General features: G+C 38.3%; 1 protein-coding gene across 5 annotated transcripts in view; it reads right to left on the bottom strand.

The window, feature by feature from the left end:
* The window catches only part of BTBD9 (BTB domain containing 9), a 435224-nt gene that overhangs the window by 372818 nt on the left and 42554 nt on the right, over positions 1-19852 (bottom strand). For all 5 annotated transcript variants that reach the window (XR_007128303.1, XR_007128302.1, XM_047735015.1 and 2 more), the window contains exons 2-4: positions 13432-13643; positions 9245-9608; positions 7926-8190 (exon numbers count right to left, since the gene is read on the bottom strand). Coding sequence is in view for 3 of the 5 variants with exons in the window: in XM_047735015.1 (XP_047590971.1) it covers positions 7926-8190; positions 9245-9608; positions 13432-13616 (814 nt within the window). In the remaining 2 variants the exon portion in view is untranslated. The remainder of the gene's footprint in view (positions 1-7925; positions 8191-9244; positions 9609-13431; positions 13644-19852) is intronic.

Genomic DNA, 19852 nt, shown 5'->3' with positions numbered 1-19852 from the left:
TATTATATAATTATAATTATTATGTATTTGTTATAAATATTTTATTCCTATATTATAATATGTATAATACATAATAATCATATATTATACATAAATAATAATTAACAATATGATATAATACTTATATAAATAATTAAATAATAAATAATAAAAGTTAACATATATATAATATAATAATTATATAATTAACCTCTTCCCTCTTCCACACTGTAAATATCAGTTGTTTCTGGAACTCTGAAGTTCTCTATACAAAGCTTGCCTCACAGATCTACAGCCTGCCCTCTAGGTGCCAACGTTCTAAGTGACACTCTCCATGGAGAGACAGGAGGCAGCAAAAACCAGCTGTGAAGAGCTTGAGCTTCAGATCAGAGTTCAAAGAGTGGTCATGCCTCTAACCAGGACAACCACTTTGGGGAAGTTATCCTCTCTGAACCTCAGTCTCTTAAGAGGGCAATACCTAGCCTGGGGTGTTTTTGTTTATTTGTTGGAAGGATTAAATGAGATGCAAATTAAATGAGATTTTTCTGATAAAAAAATTATCAGAATTATTATGAAGCATATACTAAACAACACACAATAAGAGAACTAAGCAAGTTTACAGACTATAAATAAATGCTGAATTCTCACAGCACATATACATCTTGGCTATGTGATTTAAACAGGGGGAGTGTGAGCTATAATTAGGCTCTTAGGGAAACGGGGTAAGTAATTCATCACTGCATATTTCTTCAAAAATGTGGTTTTTTGTTTTTTCTTTTTGAAGAATGTGGGTTTTAATAAAAAATTTTTCAGGGACGCCCGAGTGGCTCAGTCGTTAAGTGTCTGACTCTAGCTTTTAGCTCAGGTCATGATCTCAGGGTTGTGAGACTGAGCCCCATGTCAGGCTCCTCGCTGGGCATGGAGCCTGCTTAGGATTCTCTCTCACTTTCTCCCCCTTCGTCCCCATGATCATGCACACACTCTGTCTCTTACAAAAGAAAAAATTAATTGAAAACATTTTTTGGATGCAGCCAGGTAAAGGGAATGATTCCAGAAGATGACAATAAATGCAGCTGACAAATGGGGGCTGGAGTAGGTCTATTTAACTCACAAAAGGGTAAGGCAACTCAGAAAAAAAAACCAAAATGAAACCTAGTCATGTTCAACCTCTTTTGTGCTTATGTGATACAGGTTTATAACTTCCTGAGTTCTATTAGTTCATGGTACTCATATTCTTCATTATGCATTTCCCATTTATTTAACAAACCTTATTAATTCATTTGATTCACTCCTCACAACCCTTTGAGTGAAATACTATTACATGTCCATTTCACAGATGGGGAAGTAGGTGCAGAGAAAGGGTGGATGGACTTTGGTGCCTAAGGTCACATAGCCAGCCAGTAACAGAGCTGTGATTAGAACCCAGCAGTCTGCCTCCAGGAGCCCTGTCTGCCACCTCCATCATAAGGGTTTTGGAGGAGAAGACCGTATTTACTCCTCTCCCTCTAATCCCCTCCCTAAAAGGTCGCCTGAGACTCAGAGGGAAAAAACAGAGTCTGATACAGTGTAAAAACAAAGAGAGTTGTATTTAAAGTGAGAAGACCTAAGTCTGAGACTCTGGCTTTACCGTACACTGCCTCTGCCTAAGGCCACTCAGTCTCTGAATCTGCATGTTTTCTCATCTACAAATAATACTGTGTCCAACTCACCCTCTGTGTTACTGTAAAGATCAGACTACAGAAAATATATGCTACAATGTCCTGGAAATATAAAACATTCAGTTAAAAAACACTTACAGAGGATTCAATCTGTACCAGGTACCACGGGAATACCTCAGAGAATGAGACAGATGGGCCCTGCCCTCCTGATGTCTCCAATCCAGAGATGAAGCACTTCATAAAGCAAGCAAACAGAAACTCCCAACTGACACTTTTTAGTGTCAGTAATGTGTAACCCTTGGTAAAAAGAGATCTCTGTTCCCTTGCTACTCGGTATAAAATGGGAGGGTCTACAGTCTGTCACTGCTGACCACTGGAACCATCTCCACCAGTTCTGACACCACTAGTCAAGACCACACCGAAAAAGGGGGAACTCAAGCTTTCAGATTTAGAAAGTGCTGCTAACCTTTGATTTTCTCTAAACATAAGCTTTTTCATCTCTAAAATTTAGTAGGCTTGGAATAACACACAGGCACAAGGGTTTCAAGTGAGTGTAACTGAAAGTCTAAAATGGAAATGAAATTGCTATCACAAGTCTAAAGTCTTCTTTTGAAGTTTATTTCAAGAGCACTTGAGAACTTTTCTAACTATTCTTGATACAGATTCCCCCAAAAGTATCTTTTACTTTAAAATGGGAAACACTCACACAAGTGGAAATTCTCTCATAGTGACTATAATCTGAGTATCTCGTGGTATAAAAATACAACTCCAAGTATTTGTGTGTGTATGCATGTGTGTGTGTGTGCTGTGCGCACACACATGCGTGTACAAAACCTATAGTTAAATTTAAGAAGAATTTAAGAAAAAAAGTGATCATGAGAAAATTCAAGACATAATAAAACAACTCAAATCATAAATATTCTTACTGCCTGTAATGGGGCTCAGAGAAAAAGAGCTCAGAAAAAAGAGCTCTCAAAAAATACAGGTGTTAGGGATTAAGCAACCAAGCAGATAACCATACTTTTCTTTGCATTTGTAATTTTGGATGCATTTTACAAATATGAAAAAAAAAATTAAGTTCTGAAGTTCCATAGTTAGGCAGAAACAAGCCATTATTTGAAAGAAAAGCTACGGAGAAATGGAGTAGGACCGGCCGCTAGCGACACAGTGCCAAAATCTGGTGCCAGGTTAGTTATCTTGTGTTTTCCTTTGATTGCGTTATGTTTTTAATCACCCTTTGTTGAACTTTCTATTACATCTAGGCTGAGACAGTTGTCCATTCCTGATGGGTCATTTGGAGTCACACCTGGTTATCTGCCCACTGCCATCCCTTTACCTACTTCTGCCATCCCTTTACCCACTTCTGTACCCCAAATCACCTTGTACTCCTCAACCTGACTTCCCTGGAAGATGTGTGGCTCGGCCATCCAACAAGTGTAGCATTACAAAGGGCTTTCTTGACAACCCCTGTCTTCCCTAACTCTTCCCATTATCTCCACTCTCTGCAGGCGTCCTTTCCACATTTGACAGTACTCGTGCTCAAACATGCCAAACACAAAACACCAAACAGAAAATAACCCAGGCAGGAGACTCTGTTGGAGAGCACTGGCCTTGTGAGTCAGATCAGCACTTTGGTTCCAGCTCAGGCTTCAATTCCACTCAGTAACTTTAGGCGAGTTACTTATAAAGATCACAGAATAAAAGCTTCTAAGAGCTGAATGGGACTTCATCCTATATATTTAAAGAAAAAAAAATTTCTAAGCTGCCTTCTCTGTGCCGGACTATGCTGGACTCACCCTCCAGCAGCTCATCATCTCATACAGACAAGTGTGTATCACACATAAAATGCCTCCACAGAGGAACGCTCAGGAGGGATTCTTTGTGAACCCCCTAGTTTACTGACAAAGATACTATCAACTATAGCTGGGAGGATAAATAACATATATGTCAAAGAGTTTTAAAAATATTAAAGTTTCAGGGGTGACTGCGTGGCTCAGTTGGTTGAGCAACTGACTCTTGGTTTTGGGTCAGGTCAGCCCCACATCAGGCTCCATGCTCAGCGGGGAGTCTGCTTGAGACTCTCTCTCTCCCTCTGCTCCTCCCCCTGCTTGTACACTCTCTGTGTCTCTCTCTCTCTCTCAAATAAATAAATAACATCTTAAAAAAAAAAGAAACCTTGAGAATGGAAGCTGTGATATGCTCCCTGCTATAAACATGAAGAAACAATATTGTCCTCTTTCCCAGAGTCTAAAATCTGAGACACACAAAACAAAGTATATATATCAGCCTGAACAGAAAAAGCACTAACTTTCAAGGCAGAAATACCTCCATAGTTAAGATAAAACTAAGCATTAAGGGACCGGTAAGTTGTTCAAATACCTACGGAAAAAAAATAATTTCATTAAAGTTAATTCCTTTCCCCATGTGTGTGTACAAAACTACTCAAAACCGGGGCGCCTGGGTGGCTCAGTGGGTTAAAGCCTCTGCCTTCAGCTCAGGTCATGATCCCAGGGCCTGGGATCGAGCCCCGCATCGGGCTCTCTGCTCAGTGGGGAGCCTGCTTCCACCTCTCTCTCTCTGCCTGCCTCTCAGCCCACTTGTGATCTCTGTCTGTCAAAAAAAAAAAACAAAAAACAAAAAAAAACAAAAAACTACTCAAAACCACCTTCCTAGAAAGACTAACCATCACTGGTGAGTTAAAACATCCTTTGGATCCTTTTTTTTAAGGGGGAAAAAATTGTAATTTGGTTAAAATCCTCAGGATATGCAGCTCTAAGAGTTGAACCTTCCAGTAACCAATATTAATAAACTCAAAGAAAAAGCATTAGTATCTGTGGTGTCCCTAATCCAGAATAGAACCTCTCCACAGTTCATGAAAAGTCCCAAAGACACAGAAGCTACATGCAGGGGAGAACAAAGAAACAACAAATTTGGTCAACAGTTTCAAAATAAGCATAACTACCTTTCCCGGAACAATCCAGGAAGACTTCTGAAATTTCAGACCAAGTATTCCTAACAGAGAAGAAATGTGATAAAAGAAAATAATGGTATGTCTGGATAACATTTACTTAGAGAATAACTAATGTATATTTTTAGGAGCTGACAGGAAAGTGCTATGCATCCTTAGTTGATATTATGGATTTTACTACCCACATAGTTAAAAAGTCAGAAAACCAGCCTGCTATTTAATCATTTCTCAAGTTCAGAAGTGAGATAAAAGATTCTCAGACAGTTATATAATCTCTTCCTTGAGATCCCACTGGATTATGCCAAGAGGAATAATTTAACATTTATGAGTAATAATTATAGTAAATATGTCATTCCAGAACTGAGTGTGCCTCAGCTGGTTGAGTACTCCCTTTCATAGTAATCTCCTGGCTTTATTATAACCCAGGTCTGACCCCTCCAGTGACCAGCTGGTCAATTCTAAGCTACCATTAACTAAATGAAGTTTCCAAAGTATCTCCTCACTCCTGAAAAAAATGTCCCAAGCTTATTCCTATAATGAATCCAGTTGTAGGGCCCTATCAACACCTCAAATCAAAGATAGGGCAAGAAGGGAGAAAAAGAAACTTATATGAGCAGATCTGACAATGAGGATTCAGAAATTTCAAAATTCTATTACTCATTTTGTTACCTCCCCACCTTCCATCCTCCCACCTAGGACCACTCTTTAGCACCTCCAATCTCTTCCCAGATCTCTCTTGAGCTATTCCCTCTAGCTGCTATACTATTTCTCTACTGCCTTTCACTCCAATTCACACTGGATGGTCAACATATTATATTTACTATCGTTTCAAACCCATGCCTAATTCCCCATTTAGCCAAGCTTCTGCTCAGACTACTCACCAAGCAACTACAACTTAGATCCCAAAGTTTTCTCTCAATCCTCATTCTTCTGACTTCCCAGCACCACTAAATACCAGAGACTACCTTCTCTGCATAAAAGTTCTCTCCTCTGCTGGCTTCTATAACCCTACCCCATTTTTTCTCTACCTCTCTAATTCTTCTTTCTCTAGCTTCAGGCCCCTGTCTGCAGGTTTTCTCCAAATCTCAGACTCTGAGCTTTATTTCCTTCTCTACACTCTAGTCCAGGACTCAACTCTTTCTTCACCAGCTCCGACTGCTTCCTACATGCCAGTAACATGCTTCCACTGCTACTCCTATGTGTTCATTCACCAAATGTCTGCTATACACTATATGCCATCTTAAATGTTGAGGATACAAAGATCAACAAACCTTACAAAGATCATTTCTGCCTTCAAGGATCAAAGATAAGTTAACAAAAATGTTTAAAACAATGTAATCAATGTGGTAATTCCTACACAGACATACAGAAAGGAGGAAGAACACAAATAATGATAATATAACAACGGTTTCCTAGATTGAATTTCCAGACATAATTTGCACAAATTATTTCAACTAATTCTCATAACAGTACTAGGAAATACAGGACTAACAGTAAAATTCCTATGTAACTTAATGCCAGGTCATACAATTAATATGTAATTCATTTGGGATTTGAAGTCAAACTTTTCTGGCTCCAAAACCAATACTTTTTCTTCTGGCCCCAATGAAAAGAAATCTAAATCTGATGAATCAGGAGAGAAATCCAGACTAAGGACACCTATTTAAAATAAATCAGTATTGAAGACAATGTAAGAACATGGTCAAGGAAAAGATTACTCAGGGAAATGACTAACATGGGACAGAACTTGGTACTTAGATGTTCCAGAAACCCCCAAACTTGCTAAGTCTAAAATCAAGCTCAGCATCTTCAAAGAACTACTAAATTTCTTTAGTTCTAAGACACATATTTTTTCAAATTTTAACATTCCTGAAATTGGGATATATATATGACAGTGTGTCATGGTTTAACTGGCAGTACTCTTTTCTTCCTTAATGGTACAGAAAACAATGGCACCTTAGAACTTCTGGTTTCTTAGATTTGATAAAATAAGGTAACTTCCTCCTAAACTTAATCCTCAAATTAATATCCCTTACTTCACCAAGATCTAATTTTTTAGAATAATATCTCCTTTATACATACTTACTTTCTCTCTTTCCTACAGCCACTTCAGTTTACAGTTGTATCAACCTCGTGCAGGTCAAATACCCTCCTTGCTGGTCTCCCTGAACCAATTCTCTATTCCAGATGAGCAAGTACAGCACCATGGATCAAACTTTTAAAACCATCATCATACTCATGCATCCCTCCCTCTCGAAAATTCACTGCTCGTCGGGCATAAGCAAAAATCCCAAGCTAGTCGGACAGACTTCCATGATTTTGGCGGAGCTGACCTTTACAGACATTGTTGTTAATCAATGCGAGCCTTCTGCTCTAGTCCACCTCTTCTATTCCCGGTCTCTCAAATGCTCTACTTTGTCAAACGTAACCACTCCTCCCCTCAGAACACAATCCACCCCGATGCCACTCATAATATCCAAGGTCAGGATTCACCTCAGGCTTCAAAATCTCCATGAAATCTCCTTTAATCCTTCTAAGCCATATCCTCTTCCAACATTCACAACATGTACTCACTTTCAACATGGTTGTACTTAACTTTTCATGGGAGTGTATGTCTTATATCCACAAGGATATTAAAAGGATCAAAGGTTGAGATTATATTTTGCAGTTACACAGCATAACGTAGTAGTTCATTACAGAGCCTAACTACACAGGCCTGTCTCTCCACTCTGCATCTTTCTGTGTGACATTGGGCAAGTTACTTAAGCTCTCTGTGCAATGGAGACAATAATGGTACCTACTTCAAAAGGCTGTTGTAAGATTTAAATGACCATGTAGAACTGTTATTGATAATACAAGCACTTTATAAGCACTTCATAATTGCTATTATTTTTCTTAATAAGAACAATCACGTAAGTGTTGAAAATAGCTATTATTACTATTTAGAATCTCTATGTTCATAGTACCTCAAATAATAATAAGTACAGAGCACATACTCAGTGCTGATTTGAGGGAGGAAGGCAGGAAAGGTCTTAGCATGAGAAGACACTTTTCAGGAAAGTCTCTATTTCTGATATTCTAGGGAACAGCTAAAGAAATTTGTCCAGGAATAGCAAGAAATACCTATTTTGGAGTCTACAAAGGCTCCACAATCTCTGGGGGAATTAAGAGGAGAACAAGAGAAAGCAAAACTATATGTTCTTAGACCCACACTTACCACGTACGCCTGCAACTAGAGTTTTGTAACTCATTTTATAGCTGAGACTGTCAGACAAGGGAGAAAACATCTGCAGGAGATGAGGATATAAACAGGTACTCACTGAGCATGCCTCTGTAATTGAGGTCCATATCCCGGCTCTCTGATCGAACTTTAATAGCATCCAGAATGGCATCGGGAGACAACAGTCCTGAAGGCCTCACAACGTTCAGAAGTTCAGTGAGGCTCATCAGAGGCAAACGCACAGCCTGCATGATTTCAGCATGATTCTCCTTTGAATTGTGCTTACACCAATTTAACAAGGCTAGGAAAATATCTTTCTCGGGAGCTGCAAATGAATCTCTTAATACGATGTTTAAAAGTGCTGTCTGAAAAGGATAAAAAAAAAATTCCAGTCATTATGGAGTTCAGTCCTATGTATGATCAATCAGCAAAACCTCACAGAATTGCAAGGATCACTTCTATCTCAACAACTCTCTTCGACCATCTTCTTTCTTTAATCTTTGTGCCATGTGCTCTCTTGCCCATCACAGCTCCATGAACAGCCATGGGCATCTTGTACCACTACATCAAATGTCTAGTCTTTCCCACACATCTGCACCTATTTCAATAAAACAAGAAGAAAAATGGCAACATGCGGAGCTGTCATTCCATGCAGGCTCTCCAGGAGAGCTCGCATTTATAGGCCAGTAAGATAGATCTGACATTTAAAATTTGAAATCTTGTGTTCTACAGTATTACTGCACTCCCGTAGTTCTAGTTTTCAGATTTCCAAACTGACCTCCAGCAACACTTGGGCAACCCTCAAAGACCCTTGCCTCCAAAAAATTAAGTAGGATAGTAAAAAACATATGGGCCAAAATACGTAGCTTTTCAAATATGTTGTCCCATTTGAAATATTCAGGTCCTTGGAGGAACATAAAAAGGGAAAGGAGAGACCAGGGTTCAGAGACAGATTTGAGCAAAACAGTCTATTTTTTTGAGCCAGCAAAAAAAAAAAAAAAAAAAAAAAAAAACACAAAAAACAGTGGACTTAAAACATCCAAGGACACCTCAGATTTCCTTTATGAACCTTCCCTCTCACAATAAGGAATTATTAGTTGTACCTCTCTGTTGGAGAGATAAAAACCAAAAAATAGTAGGCAACACCACAAAGGAACCTATCTGACAGGCGTCACTTGGAAAACACCCACCCTGCGTAGAACCTACCAGAAGAATCTTAAAAAAGGAAAAATAGGAATTTGCCTCTCTCTCATATGATCTACAGAGAGTCTCAGTAGCCAGAGGCGGGCAGCTAGACAGACAACCTCTTCCAGACCGACAGTTCCTAATCTTTTATTCTTAGTCTATGGCTCTCTTCTGGCTGCACAGATCTAAATAATGCGATGCATGCCTGCAGAGTACTTGCAGACGATGACACACCTTAGAAAGGGAGAGGAAGCCTTCACTGGAGAGCACCTCCTGAGCATTTCTGTCCATAAACATGCAGCACATGCAAGTTAACTTGGGAAGTGAGTAGAGGCTGGCAACATCAAAAGTCATGCAGACATTCTGAATGTTAAGTATGGTGCAGAGATACTCAGAGGTAGAATCCTCCAGCTCTGGAAATCCATATTTATGAGCCAGGCTCAGAAAGTCCAGCAACACCTCCTCCTTCTCATCTGTCAGTGTTGCCCGCCCAGTGTAGATGTATTTAAGCAGCATGGTGAATGCTTCTGCGGTGGTGTCTTGGAGAGGGATTTCTGCTTCGGGCTGAGATTCTCGCATCCCACCATACAGTAATGCTCTGCATGTCAGAGAACAAATACATAAGGAAGACCTCAGATAAGATTTGCTACAATATTATGAAATCACGGTTATCAGCATTATGCAAACATAAATTTGTTTAATGACTCAAAGATTCAGGTGAAGAAATGCATAGTAATCATTTTAAATAGTTCTCTAAAGAAAGAGAAATGATTTATAAACTATTTTGGATTAATTCTATAAACAATTGGACTAATGAAATATCCTGAGACCTCAAATATGTAATAAACATTCATTAAGTAGAAAGATGAAAGCGCTCTTTTGAAAGGAACAGCGAAATCCATATAAACAGATTAAAGGTCAATAAGCTCTTTAAAAAGTAAAACTCTGGGGGGCGCCTGGGTGGCTCAGTGGGTTAAGCCGCTGCCTTCAGCTCAGGTCATGATCCCAGGTCCTGGGTTCGAACCCCACATCGGGCTTTCTGCTCGGCGGGAAGCCTGCTTCCTCCTCTCTCTTTCTGCCTGCCTCTCTGCCTACTTGTGATTTCTCTCTGTCAAATAAATAAATAAAATCTTTAAAAAAAAAAAAAAAAAAGTAAAACTCTGTAGGAAAAGATATAATCAGATAAAAACAATTATACCCAATCAGGTGCCATTCTCCCCTGTTAGACTGGCAGAAATTAAAAATCCTGTTAACTATGCAGTACTACAAAAGCAATGGAATAACAGGTTTTCTCATGCACTGCTTTGAGCCTATAAACAGGCACCCCTTTGGGGAAAGTAATTTAAGTAATTCCTATTCAAATCTAAAATGGGCATACCCTTCAACTCAGTAATCTGTTAGGACTCAATTCTAGAGGAAATAATACAGCAAAATAAAGATACATGTATAAGCATATATAGTGTAACAATGGAGGGATGCCTGGGTGGCTCAGTGGGTTAAGCATCTGCCTTTGACTCAGGTCATGATCCCAGGGTGCTGGGACTCAGTCCCAGCTGAGCTCCTTGCTCAGCAGAGAGCCTGTTTCTCCCTCTGCCTTCCGCTCCCCCTGCTTGTCCACATGTTCTCTCTCTGACAAGTAAATAAAACCTTAAAAAAAAAAAAAGAAAGAAAGAAACAATGGAAACACTGAAAAAAAATCTTAAATGTCTATCAACAGAAACAGAATTTTAAAAACTGATACATACTTCTGTGCAGCTATTACAGAGATAAACGAGATCGATGTATACAGTCTTCAAAAGATATCCAGGATATAGTATGTAAGTCAAGTTGCAGACCCAGATGTGTTGATGGGAAAAAGTATATACCACATATTTATTTGTGTATGCACATAGATATATAGGTGTATCTAATTACATTGAGAAAAATTGGGGGAAATTCATCTTACACTGTTAACAGAGGTTGTCTCTGGGGAATGGGATTAGATGGCTGGGAGGGAAGGACTTCCATTTTTTAGTTCATAAATTAAAAATAAAATTGGGAATGGGATTATGGGTGATTTGACTTCTTTTTTCCTGTCTTTCAGTATTTTTCAGATTTAAAAAAAATCCTATTATTGCTTATCTGCTCATCTAAAAACTGAAAACCAGATAGCCCAGTCAGGTAATGAATTTGAATTTCTATCTCTATTACTGTAGGAGAAATAATATGAACCAATTAAACCTCCAATCCATCAGGAAAGAAAGGAGAAGGACAAAGGAGGAGTACAGAAAAAGAAGAGTTGAAGTGAGAAAGAAAATATGCAAAAGTGAAAACAAGAGAAAAAGAGTGCAAAAAGAGGCTCCCCTTGCTCCTAAAATTCTCAGAGTAGGACTAGCATTTCAAGGGTTCCCTCCATGTCTGTTGGAATTCCTCCCACCCTCCTCCAGGTCTTGGCATTCTTGATGGCCTCAGGGAAATAGTTGAAACTCCAGGCAAAGATTTACAAATATTCTGAGCATATTTCTTTCCTGGGTTATATTATGCCTAAAAACACCCTTGAAGGTTTTCATTAATCCAGAGAGTATCCCACCACGACCTTAAAATTCCTGGACTAAAGAATACTTTCCTAGGGAGATCTCACCAAGGCTTACTCCTACTGCAGTATGAGCCATGATATTCGCCTAAATTATCAATGTTTTAAAAGTGGTTTTGATTAGGCTTCCTTGGAACACTAAATATGAACTCTCAACCTGTGAAAAATTCCCTCATGGACAGTTAGTCTGTCCTCATCTGCAAATTGATAGGCTCTATGACAACAATTAGGGAGGCTTCTCCTAATGTTCCTTTGTATGTGAACGTGTCAGCAATGAGAATATAAAATAGCATTACCAATGACTCTGAGTTGAACCTAGTGAGCCATGATATACTATAAATGTTCAATATCCACAAAGAGACACCAAGAACAAGTTCAGTAAGGGAGTATATTCCATTCACTCAATATGATCTTCAAATTTCTAAAAGCATGTGAGTTTCTTTTGAGAATATACTGATCGTCTAAAAGATATCCACGCACATTGTCTTGAATTCTTATGGAAGAGGAAAGGTATATAATGTTAACTAATATTAAACATAAAGCTGAAAAGTTCTGACTAAAACACTTTAACAATAAAGAGTGGACCAGTAAGAAAAGAGAAACACAAAAGGAAACGTGTGCAGAGGACAAAGACCAGTTACTAATATGACCAGACCAAGGCAGGCTGTCTGGGTGGAGCTAACCACTAGCAGGAGTGTAGGAGAGGGTCAGCGAGAACTCTCAAAAGATGCTCCTGGCTTCATCTACTGTGGCATTTTATATGTGCAAGATGGGAGGTTCTAAAAATGTTTAAAATGTACTCAAAGAGTTTGAATTGTAAATATTTCCAAGAGCCTCACCTCAATACAATGTGTGTGACTCCAGATACTGTTTTGTTGACTTAATTCTGGTTGTGAAAATTTGACTGTAGTTTTCACTAGAAGGTAACTAATTTTCTCTAAGCCACTGGCACCTCAGGTTTTAGGTATGAGTCTCCCAAGTCAATCCATGATTTTTAGATATGGATACTACGGATTTACCAAAGATAATTTATCACTCAGTCAATAATTCAGTAATGATTTCCTTTTAACAAATATCAGGTAAAATGTAGAGTAATTAGAGCTTAGCTTAACATTCATAACTCTGGAAGTTAGAGGTCTAAGTGACAAACAAGGGCTATGTATAAGCAGGATTTTATTTTTTTTAAATTAGCACATAAAGACTGCTTAGTTTTAGTTATATATTTGCTTAGTTTTAAAACTAAATTTCAAAAAAATAATAAATAAATAAATAAATAAATAAATAAAACTAAATCTCAGTAAATACTTAAATTCCCTTTAATTTGGGGTTGCCATCACTCCTCAGCCTTTTGGCTAAGATCAAGCGTAATACAGGGTTGCCAAACTGCCTATTTCAGAGATAGATCTGTTGGGTTACCTTCCTGGGCCTCAGTGGTCTGAAACTAAGAGGTATACATGTTCGTTAGCAAGTCCAGAGGTCGGTCCACTTATACAGTAAGAAGCCGAACTGCCAGTAAATCAGCTTAAGTTCCATTAGTCATGAGCTGTGAGGAAAAGGTGAGGGCCGCAAAGACTCAGCCTGAGAAATATTCCCGACACCCTGAAAATAATGGTTGATGTGGAACATTCAAGCGTGGGAAGGCTTCTCACCCTCTAATTCTCAGGTGGCTCCTGAAGGAAAAGGTGATTTAAAAAAAAAAATCTAACAAAAAGTCTGTAAAGAGGGAATTCCTGTAGAGGTTGAACTCAAAGATTTATTGTTATGCTTTGTTACATATTTTTCATAGAGGAGAAAAATACCAGTGTTTTCCACAAGTGACTTGAATCTTCAAAAAATAATATACACTTACCGAAAATATTGGCACCTCGCTGCTAAAATTACCCTGTGGGCAGGAAAACGTTTCTTTTCCACAACGAATGTGACGTCGCCATATTCTTCCCCAATCAGCAAGGCACCAATATGTTCAGACAAAATGTGCACGTGATCAATTTCCCCCACTGCAGTAAAGGGGCGAAGAGGGTGGCTGTTACTCATCTTGTAGAACAGGTGATAGTCGTTGATCTAGGATATAAAGAAGGGGTAAGAATTAGTGGAAGGAGGGAAATACACTTAGAAAATCACATACCATAAACAGAGCTAAGTAGGAATTTGAAAGACTTTAAAACAAATAGCATGAGAGAGATTGCATCATGACTCCCATCTTTATCAACCAATTTATTCTCAGAAGTAATTCAGCCTGACTCCATGAACTCCAATCCCTTCAGTGTCTTATCATACTAGGAAAACAAAAATGCCAGCTCTTCTAACACAAACAGCACTTGGAGCCATTATATTCTAGAAAACCATGCCAGTTACAGGTCCCGTATTTCTTGGTACCTCAGGAAAAAAAAAAAAAAAAAAAAACCCAATAACTGGAACTCCTCTGTAGCACAGATCTACTTAATGAAGTTGGGTATAACTATACTCAAGAGGAGAGTCATCCGGGCATAGATCTAGACCTAAGTCATAAACAGAATAAACTAAGTCATCAGATTCCAAATACCTTCAGAGGCTTTTGTCTGAAAATACCTTAAATATTTTCTAAAACACAATCTTTTAGAGTCACAAAAATAGCCTGACATTTATTAATAAAATCTTTACCCCCCTGAAAATAAAGAATAACCCTGATATTTTTCTTTAAACTGTAACTTCTAATTCAAACTCACAGCTCTGCCTGTGTTTACCACTACGTCATTACATTTAATCTCATTTACAGGCATTTCTTTGCTTTTGTATGCAATGCTTTTCTACAGATGTAACTAAAAATCGAAACATGATTAACAGCCTTTTATGTTAGAAAGGGGAGTTATGTGCCTTGAAAGCTAAAAGTGTTTATATTCTTCAATCTCTCCAGTATTTGCAGGTTCTGTTTTCTCAGGGGTAAGTAACCCAGCAAGCGGTAAGAGTTTTCACCGGCATTCAAGTGCCCCAGGTAAAGACATAGCTGACCGCTCAGAGGGGTGCCAGCTACCCTTCTACACTAACCATCTACTGCACCAGAGACCAGGAGAATTGAGACAGATGTGCCTTCTTCACTAGACCTCCACACCTTCTTGAACTGTCCACTTGGACCAGGATTAAAGGTTAAACCACTCTTCATCTGTAAAGTCCCTATCTAGATCCATTATTAGCAAGGTGCACAAAACATTTCTTTATCCCCAAAAAATGCAGTGAAAAATCCTTGCGGTACAGGTTCCCCAAATCCTTGCTACTCCATGTCCACCCTCAACAGAGAGAGCAACAGCAAGGATTGTGACACAGAGGGAGATGGAGCATGAGTTAGGCAAGACACCCACTCCAGGTAAGTGGACAAGCTCCCGGCCCCCTAGATTAGGAGCATCAAAGGGATAGCAGCATACTCCCTTAACAGCCAACATAAATCCCTCTTCAACTACAATTTTCACTTGAAAGCCTTAAAAAACAAATCATCTCCAGTCACCTATATATGAAAGATCAAAACTCAGCTTAAGAGGATCTATTTAGGAGTGTCAGCAAATAATGCATGATTAAATTATTTAATGCGTGATGCAAGAGTCTAACACAGAAGAAGTTGGCAAACTTTCTACAAAGTGTAAGATAAATATTTTACGCTTTACAGGCTATACGGTCTCTGTTTAGACCAGTGGAGCCAAAAACAGCCATTAACAATAAGTAAATGAATGAGCATGGCTATGTTCCAATAAAACTATGTTGCAATAAAACAGCAAATAAAACTATTTGCTGAAAAGGGATGGATTTAACCCTCAAGACTATAGTTTGCCAAACCCCACTCTAACATATGATCAAAGATTGGCTATACTCTAAAGGATCAGACTGTTTCTGGTTTTTGTTTTGGTTTCTGGCTGGATTACCCAACTGATGTCCAAAATAATATGGTCATTTCCTGTGTCAGCCATGAAATTCTGAAATCTACTGGTGCCTGACTTCAAAACTTCAGTAATCTGCAATGAACTGTCACGTCACTACCCCATATTTCAGGGATGGTGCCTGGCTCTAAAAAAAGACTCTTTCCCTGCCTGAACAAATGCATTGCACATACCCAGTGAATATATTCCCTGGTATAATTATCACTTATACTTTTACCCAGGTCATAAGTGAGATGAAATGACTCTTGATGAGAAAAGATTGATTTTTGGTTAAAGAGCTGAAAGGTAAATTTATGATTCTTCAAATGATACAAAATAAACATCAGTAGTATATATATAAATATCTACCTTAATAGGTTCTCCAGATCTGTACTTCTTTTTTTTTTTTTTTAAGATTTTATTTGTTTATTTGACAGAGAGAGATCACAAGTAGACAGAGAGGCAGGTAAAGAGAGAGAGAGAGAGAGAGAGAGAGAGGGAAGCAGGCTCCCTGCTGAGCAGAGAGCCCGATGTGGGACTCGATCCCAGGACCCCGAGATCACAACCTGAGCCGAAGGCAGCGGCTTAACCCACTGAGCCACCCAGGCGCCCCCAGATCTGTACTTCTTAATACATACAACTTCATTTCACTAAATTTACATTTTAATCACGCTTTTCCAACTGAAGATATAAAGTGAATTTTGCCAGGTATAGAAAACAGCCACTTACTATGGAATAAATATAATTTTATTGGCATATAGTAATAATTTTAATTAGAGCAGTGACTGTCAATGAGCTATACACATTGGAATCACATGGGGAGCTTTAAAAAGGGGGCAGAAAAAGATGCTTGCACCGCACATCAGAAATTGTGACTTGGTTGACCTAGAATATGGAATCAGTCTTCTGAAGTGATTCTAACAAGCAGGCTAAAAAGGAGCCACTAATTTAGACTCTGCTGCTGTAGTCACATACCTTACTCAGGTGCACAAATACACACACAAAAAAATCCACTGAGAAAATTCATTGAGGATTTGATTCCATTTTGAATCTTACTGCAAAGAGGCAAATGGTGCCCACAAAATTACCAAGGCCACAGATCATAAGCAGAAAATATTTGAAAATATTTTTGTCCGATGCCATAACTTAACTACAAATAGTTTGGGTCCACCCACCTGTATTTTAAAAAGCGTGTTTTAATTCAATTTTAAAATAAAACTAAATTAAGATGTTAAAAAAATAAAAAGAAAAAGCATATTTTAGAAACACATATCATTAATTAATTAATTAATTTTTAAAGCTCTAACTTTAATTTGATAAACAAAATTGTAAAAAATTTTAAAGTTCATGGTGTGCAACTGTTTATTGACTTGTTTCTTAAGCTTTAAAACTCATTCTGCCACTGTCAACATATGTGATCTCTGACAAATTTTCTAACTTCCATGAGATTGTTTCCACACCTGTAATGACACAGTTATTGACTTTTTTTAAATTTATATAACTCTGCCACTGCCTTTTAATATCACTGTTTTGGCCTGACCTATGAAATGAACTCTCGTGACTCAGCATATGATTGGACTCATGACTGCAATTTATTACAGCCAAAGAATACAAAACAAAACTAGTAAAGGTTTTGAAAAAACACATGGGGCAAAATCTGAGAGCCTGACATAAGCTGCCAAGAGTCCTCTCCCAGTGGAATTACATGTGACGTGCTTCATTCCCCCATCAACAACTTGTGACAAAACATGTCAAATGTTACCAAGCAGGAAGCTTGTTGGAGACGCAAAGCCCTGGCTATTTATAATGGATGCTGTTCCAATAGGTAGCCCCTATCTGGCATGTATCCAAATTCCAGACTCCCAAAAGGAAAGTTGTGTTTAACATACACCACAGTGTTTGCACAAACTGCTTAAGTGAGCCACTCTTATCACCTGATGGCAGGAACCCTTCTAAACTCTAAATTTCCATCTAGACACCAGTCAAGGGCCAACCTTGAAAGCAGAGCTTCCTAGAGATAGCAGTTCAGTTCTGCTATGCTAGCCATTTTCCAATGGCTCCAGAAACAATCAGAGGCCTAACGATGTCGGCAAAAGCACTGCAAATAAGGAGTCTAAAAGCCTATCTGATGTACTTATTTAATCTCTGGTTTGGAGTGGAGAGAGGTATACTAAGAAAATAGCCTACTCTACCCATCCAAAAGTATTCGTGACCCCTGACCTCTCATTATGCCCAATCCAAATAGTTTTAGGGACGAATTTCTTCAAAATTTCAATGATAGATAATTCTAATGTTATGTAAACAATTCCTGTGCATATGGGAAGTAGTTTTCTGCTACTTCTTATAAAGCAAATTTAACCCTGACAGGAAGATGCACACACCCACAAAATCAAAAACAAGCATAAATAACAAAAATCCTAAGTAAAATATTGGAAAACAGAATTAAACAGAAGGATTCATGGCAAAGTGGGTCAATTCCAATAAGAACAGATGAATATTAGGAAAAATAAGTCATTGAATTAAAACATCAAAGTGGAACAAATCATAAAATCATAATATAATTAGCCCAATAAAAGCTAAAATATCCTTTTTTTCAATATTTTTAAAGATTTATTTATTTATCTGAGAGAGAGAGTGTGTGTGTGTAAGATAGAGCATGAGCAGGGCTCTGAGAGGACAGAGGGAAAAAGAAGCGGACTCCCCACTAAGCAGGGAGCCAGAAGCAGGGCTTGATCCCAGGTTCCTGGCAGCACCACGTGAGCAAAGGCAGTCGCTTAACCAACTGAGCCACGCAGGCATTGTGCTAAAATATCTTTTTAAACAGTCACTACTAAGTTTATTTTTAAAAAGTTCTGACTGAATAGGAATAAAAGGATACTGGCTTTTATTAGGATACTAATACTTCCTTAACTTGATACATACATATACATATATACGTAGCCTAACTGTAACAGATATAAGCATTTGGTTAATAATAAAACACTAGAAACAGTCCCAGAGTATTCAGAAATAAGACAAGGAGGTCTACTCTTATCTTTATTAGCATTTCTCAGAAACAAAAGACAATGCAATTAATTGAACCAAGTTAAAAGTAAATGGATTAGAAAATGAAGAGGCAAAAAAATTATTTGCAGATAATCTGATTGTCCATATGAAAAATCCATGAGAACCAACTGAAAAAAATCAAAGAGAAAATACAAGAAGTTCAGTAAGGTGATCTCATAAAATTATTATATGAGAATATACAGTATCCTTCCATGCCAAAAACCACAAGCTGGAAAATATGAAGAAAAAGACCTGGAATTTATAATTGCAAAACATATCTAATACTTAGGAATAAACTCATAAACTCATGGAACTCATGGAATAAACCCAAAGTCCATTGAAGAATTTAAGAGAAATACATTAAAAGACACATACATTGCTTGGACACAGAAAAATCCATTGTTTAAAGAGATCAGCCATCCCTCAATCACCATACAAAAAAAGCATATTTGATATTTTATTGTACTTTAAATGTTCTGAAGCTTCAAAATTCAAGAAAATATTCTTTTCTTTTCTTTCTTTTCTTTTTTTTTTTAATAAACATATAATATATTTTTATCCCCAGGGGTACAGGTCTGTGAATCGCCAGGTTTACACACTTCACAGCACTCACCATAGCACATACCCTCCCCAATGTCCATAACCACACCCCCCCAACCCCCCTCCCCCCATCAACCCTCAAATTGTTTTGTGAGATTAAGAGTCACTTGTGGTTTGTCTCCCTCCCAATCCCATCTTGTTTCATTTACTCTTCTCCTACCCCCTCAACCCCCCATGTTGCATCTCCTCTCCCTCATATCAGGGAGATCATATGATAGTTGTCTTTCTCCGATTGACTTATTTCGCTAAGCATGATACCCTCTAGTTCCATTCACGTCGTCACAAATGGCAAGATTTCATTTCTTTAGATGGCTGCATAGTATTCCATTGTGTATATATACCACATCTTCTTTATCCATTCGTCTGTTGATGGACATCTAGGTTCTTTCCATAGTTTGGCTATTGTAGACATTGCTGCTATAAACATTCGGGTGCACGTGCCCCTTCGGATCACTACGTTTGTATCTTTAGGGTAAATACCCAGCAGTGCAATTGCTGGATCATAGGGTAGTTCTATTTTCAACATTTTGAGGAACCTCCATGCTGTTTTCCAGAGTGGTTGCACCAGCTTGCATTCCCACCAACAGTGTAGGAGGGTTCCCCTTTCTCCGCATCCTCGCCAGCATCTGTCATTTCCTGACTTGTTAATTTTAGCCATTCTGACTGGTATGAGGTGATATCTCATTGTGGTTTTGATTTGTATTTCCCTGATGCCGAGTGATATGGAGCACTTTTTCATGT

The sequence above is a fragment of the Lutra lutra genome, chromosome 6 (assembly GCF_902655055.1).
Source record: "Lutra lutra chromosome 6, mLutLut1.2, whole genome shotgun sequence".
NCBI lineage: Eukaryota > Metazoa > Chordata > Mammalia > Carnivora > Mustelidae > Lutra > Lutra lutra.
Note: the sequence above shows the minus strand (reverse complement) of the source record. Positions and strands in the feature narration are given on the sequence as shown.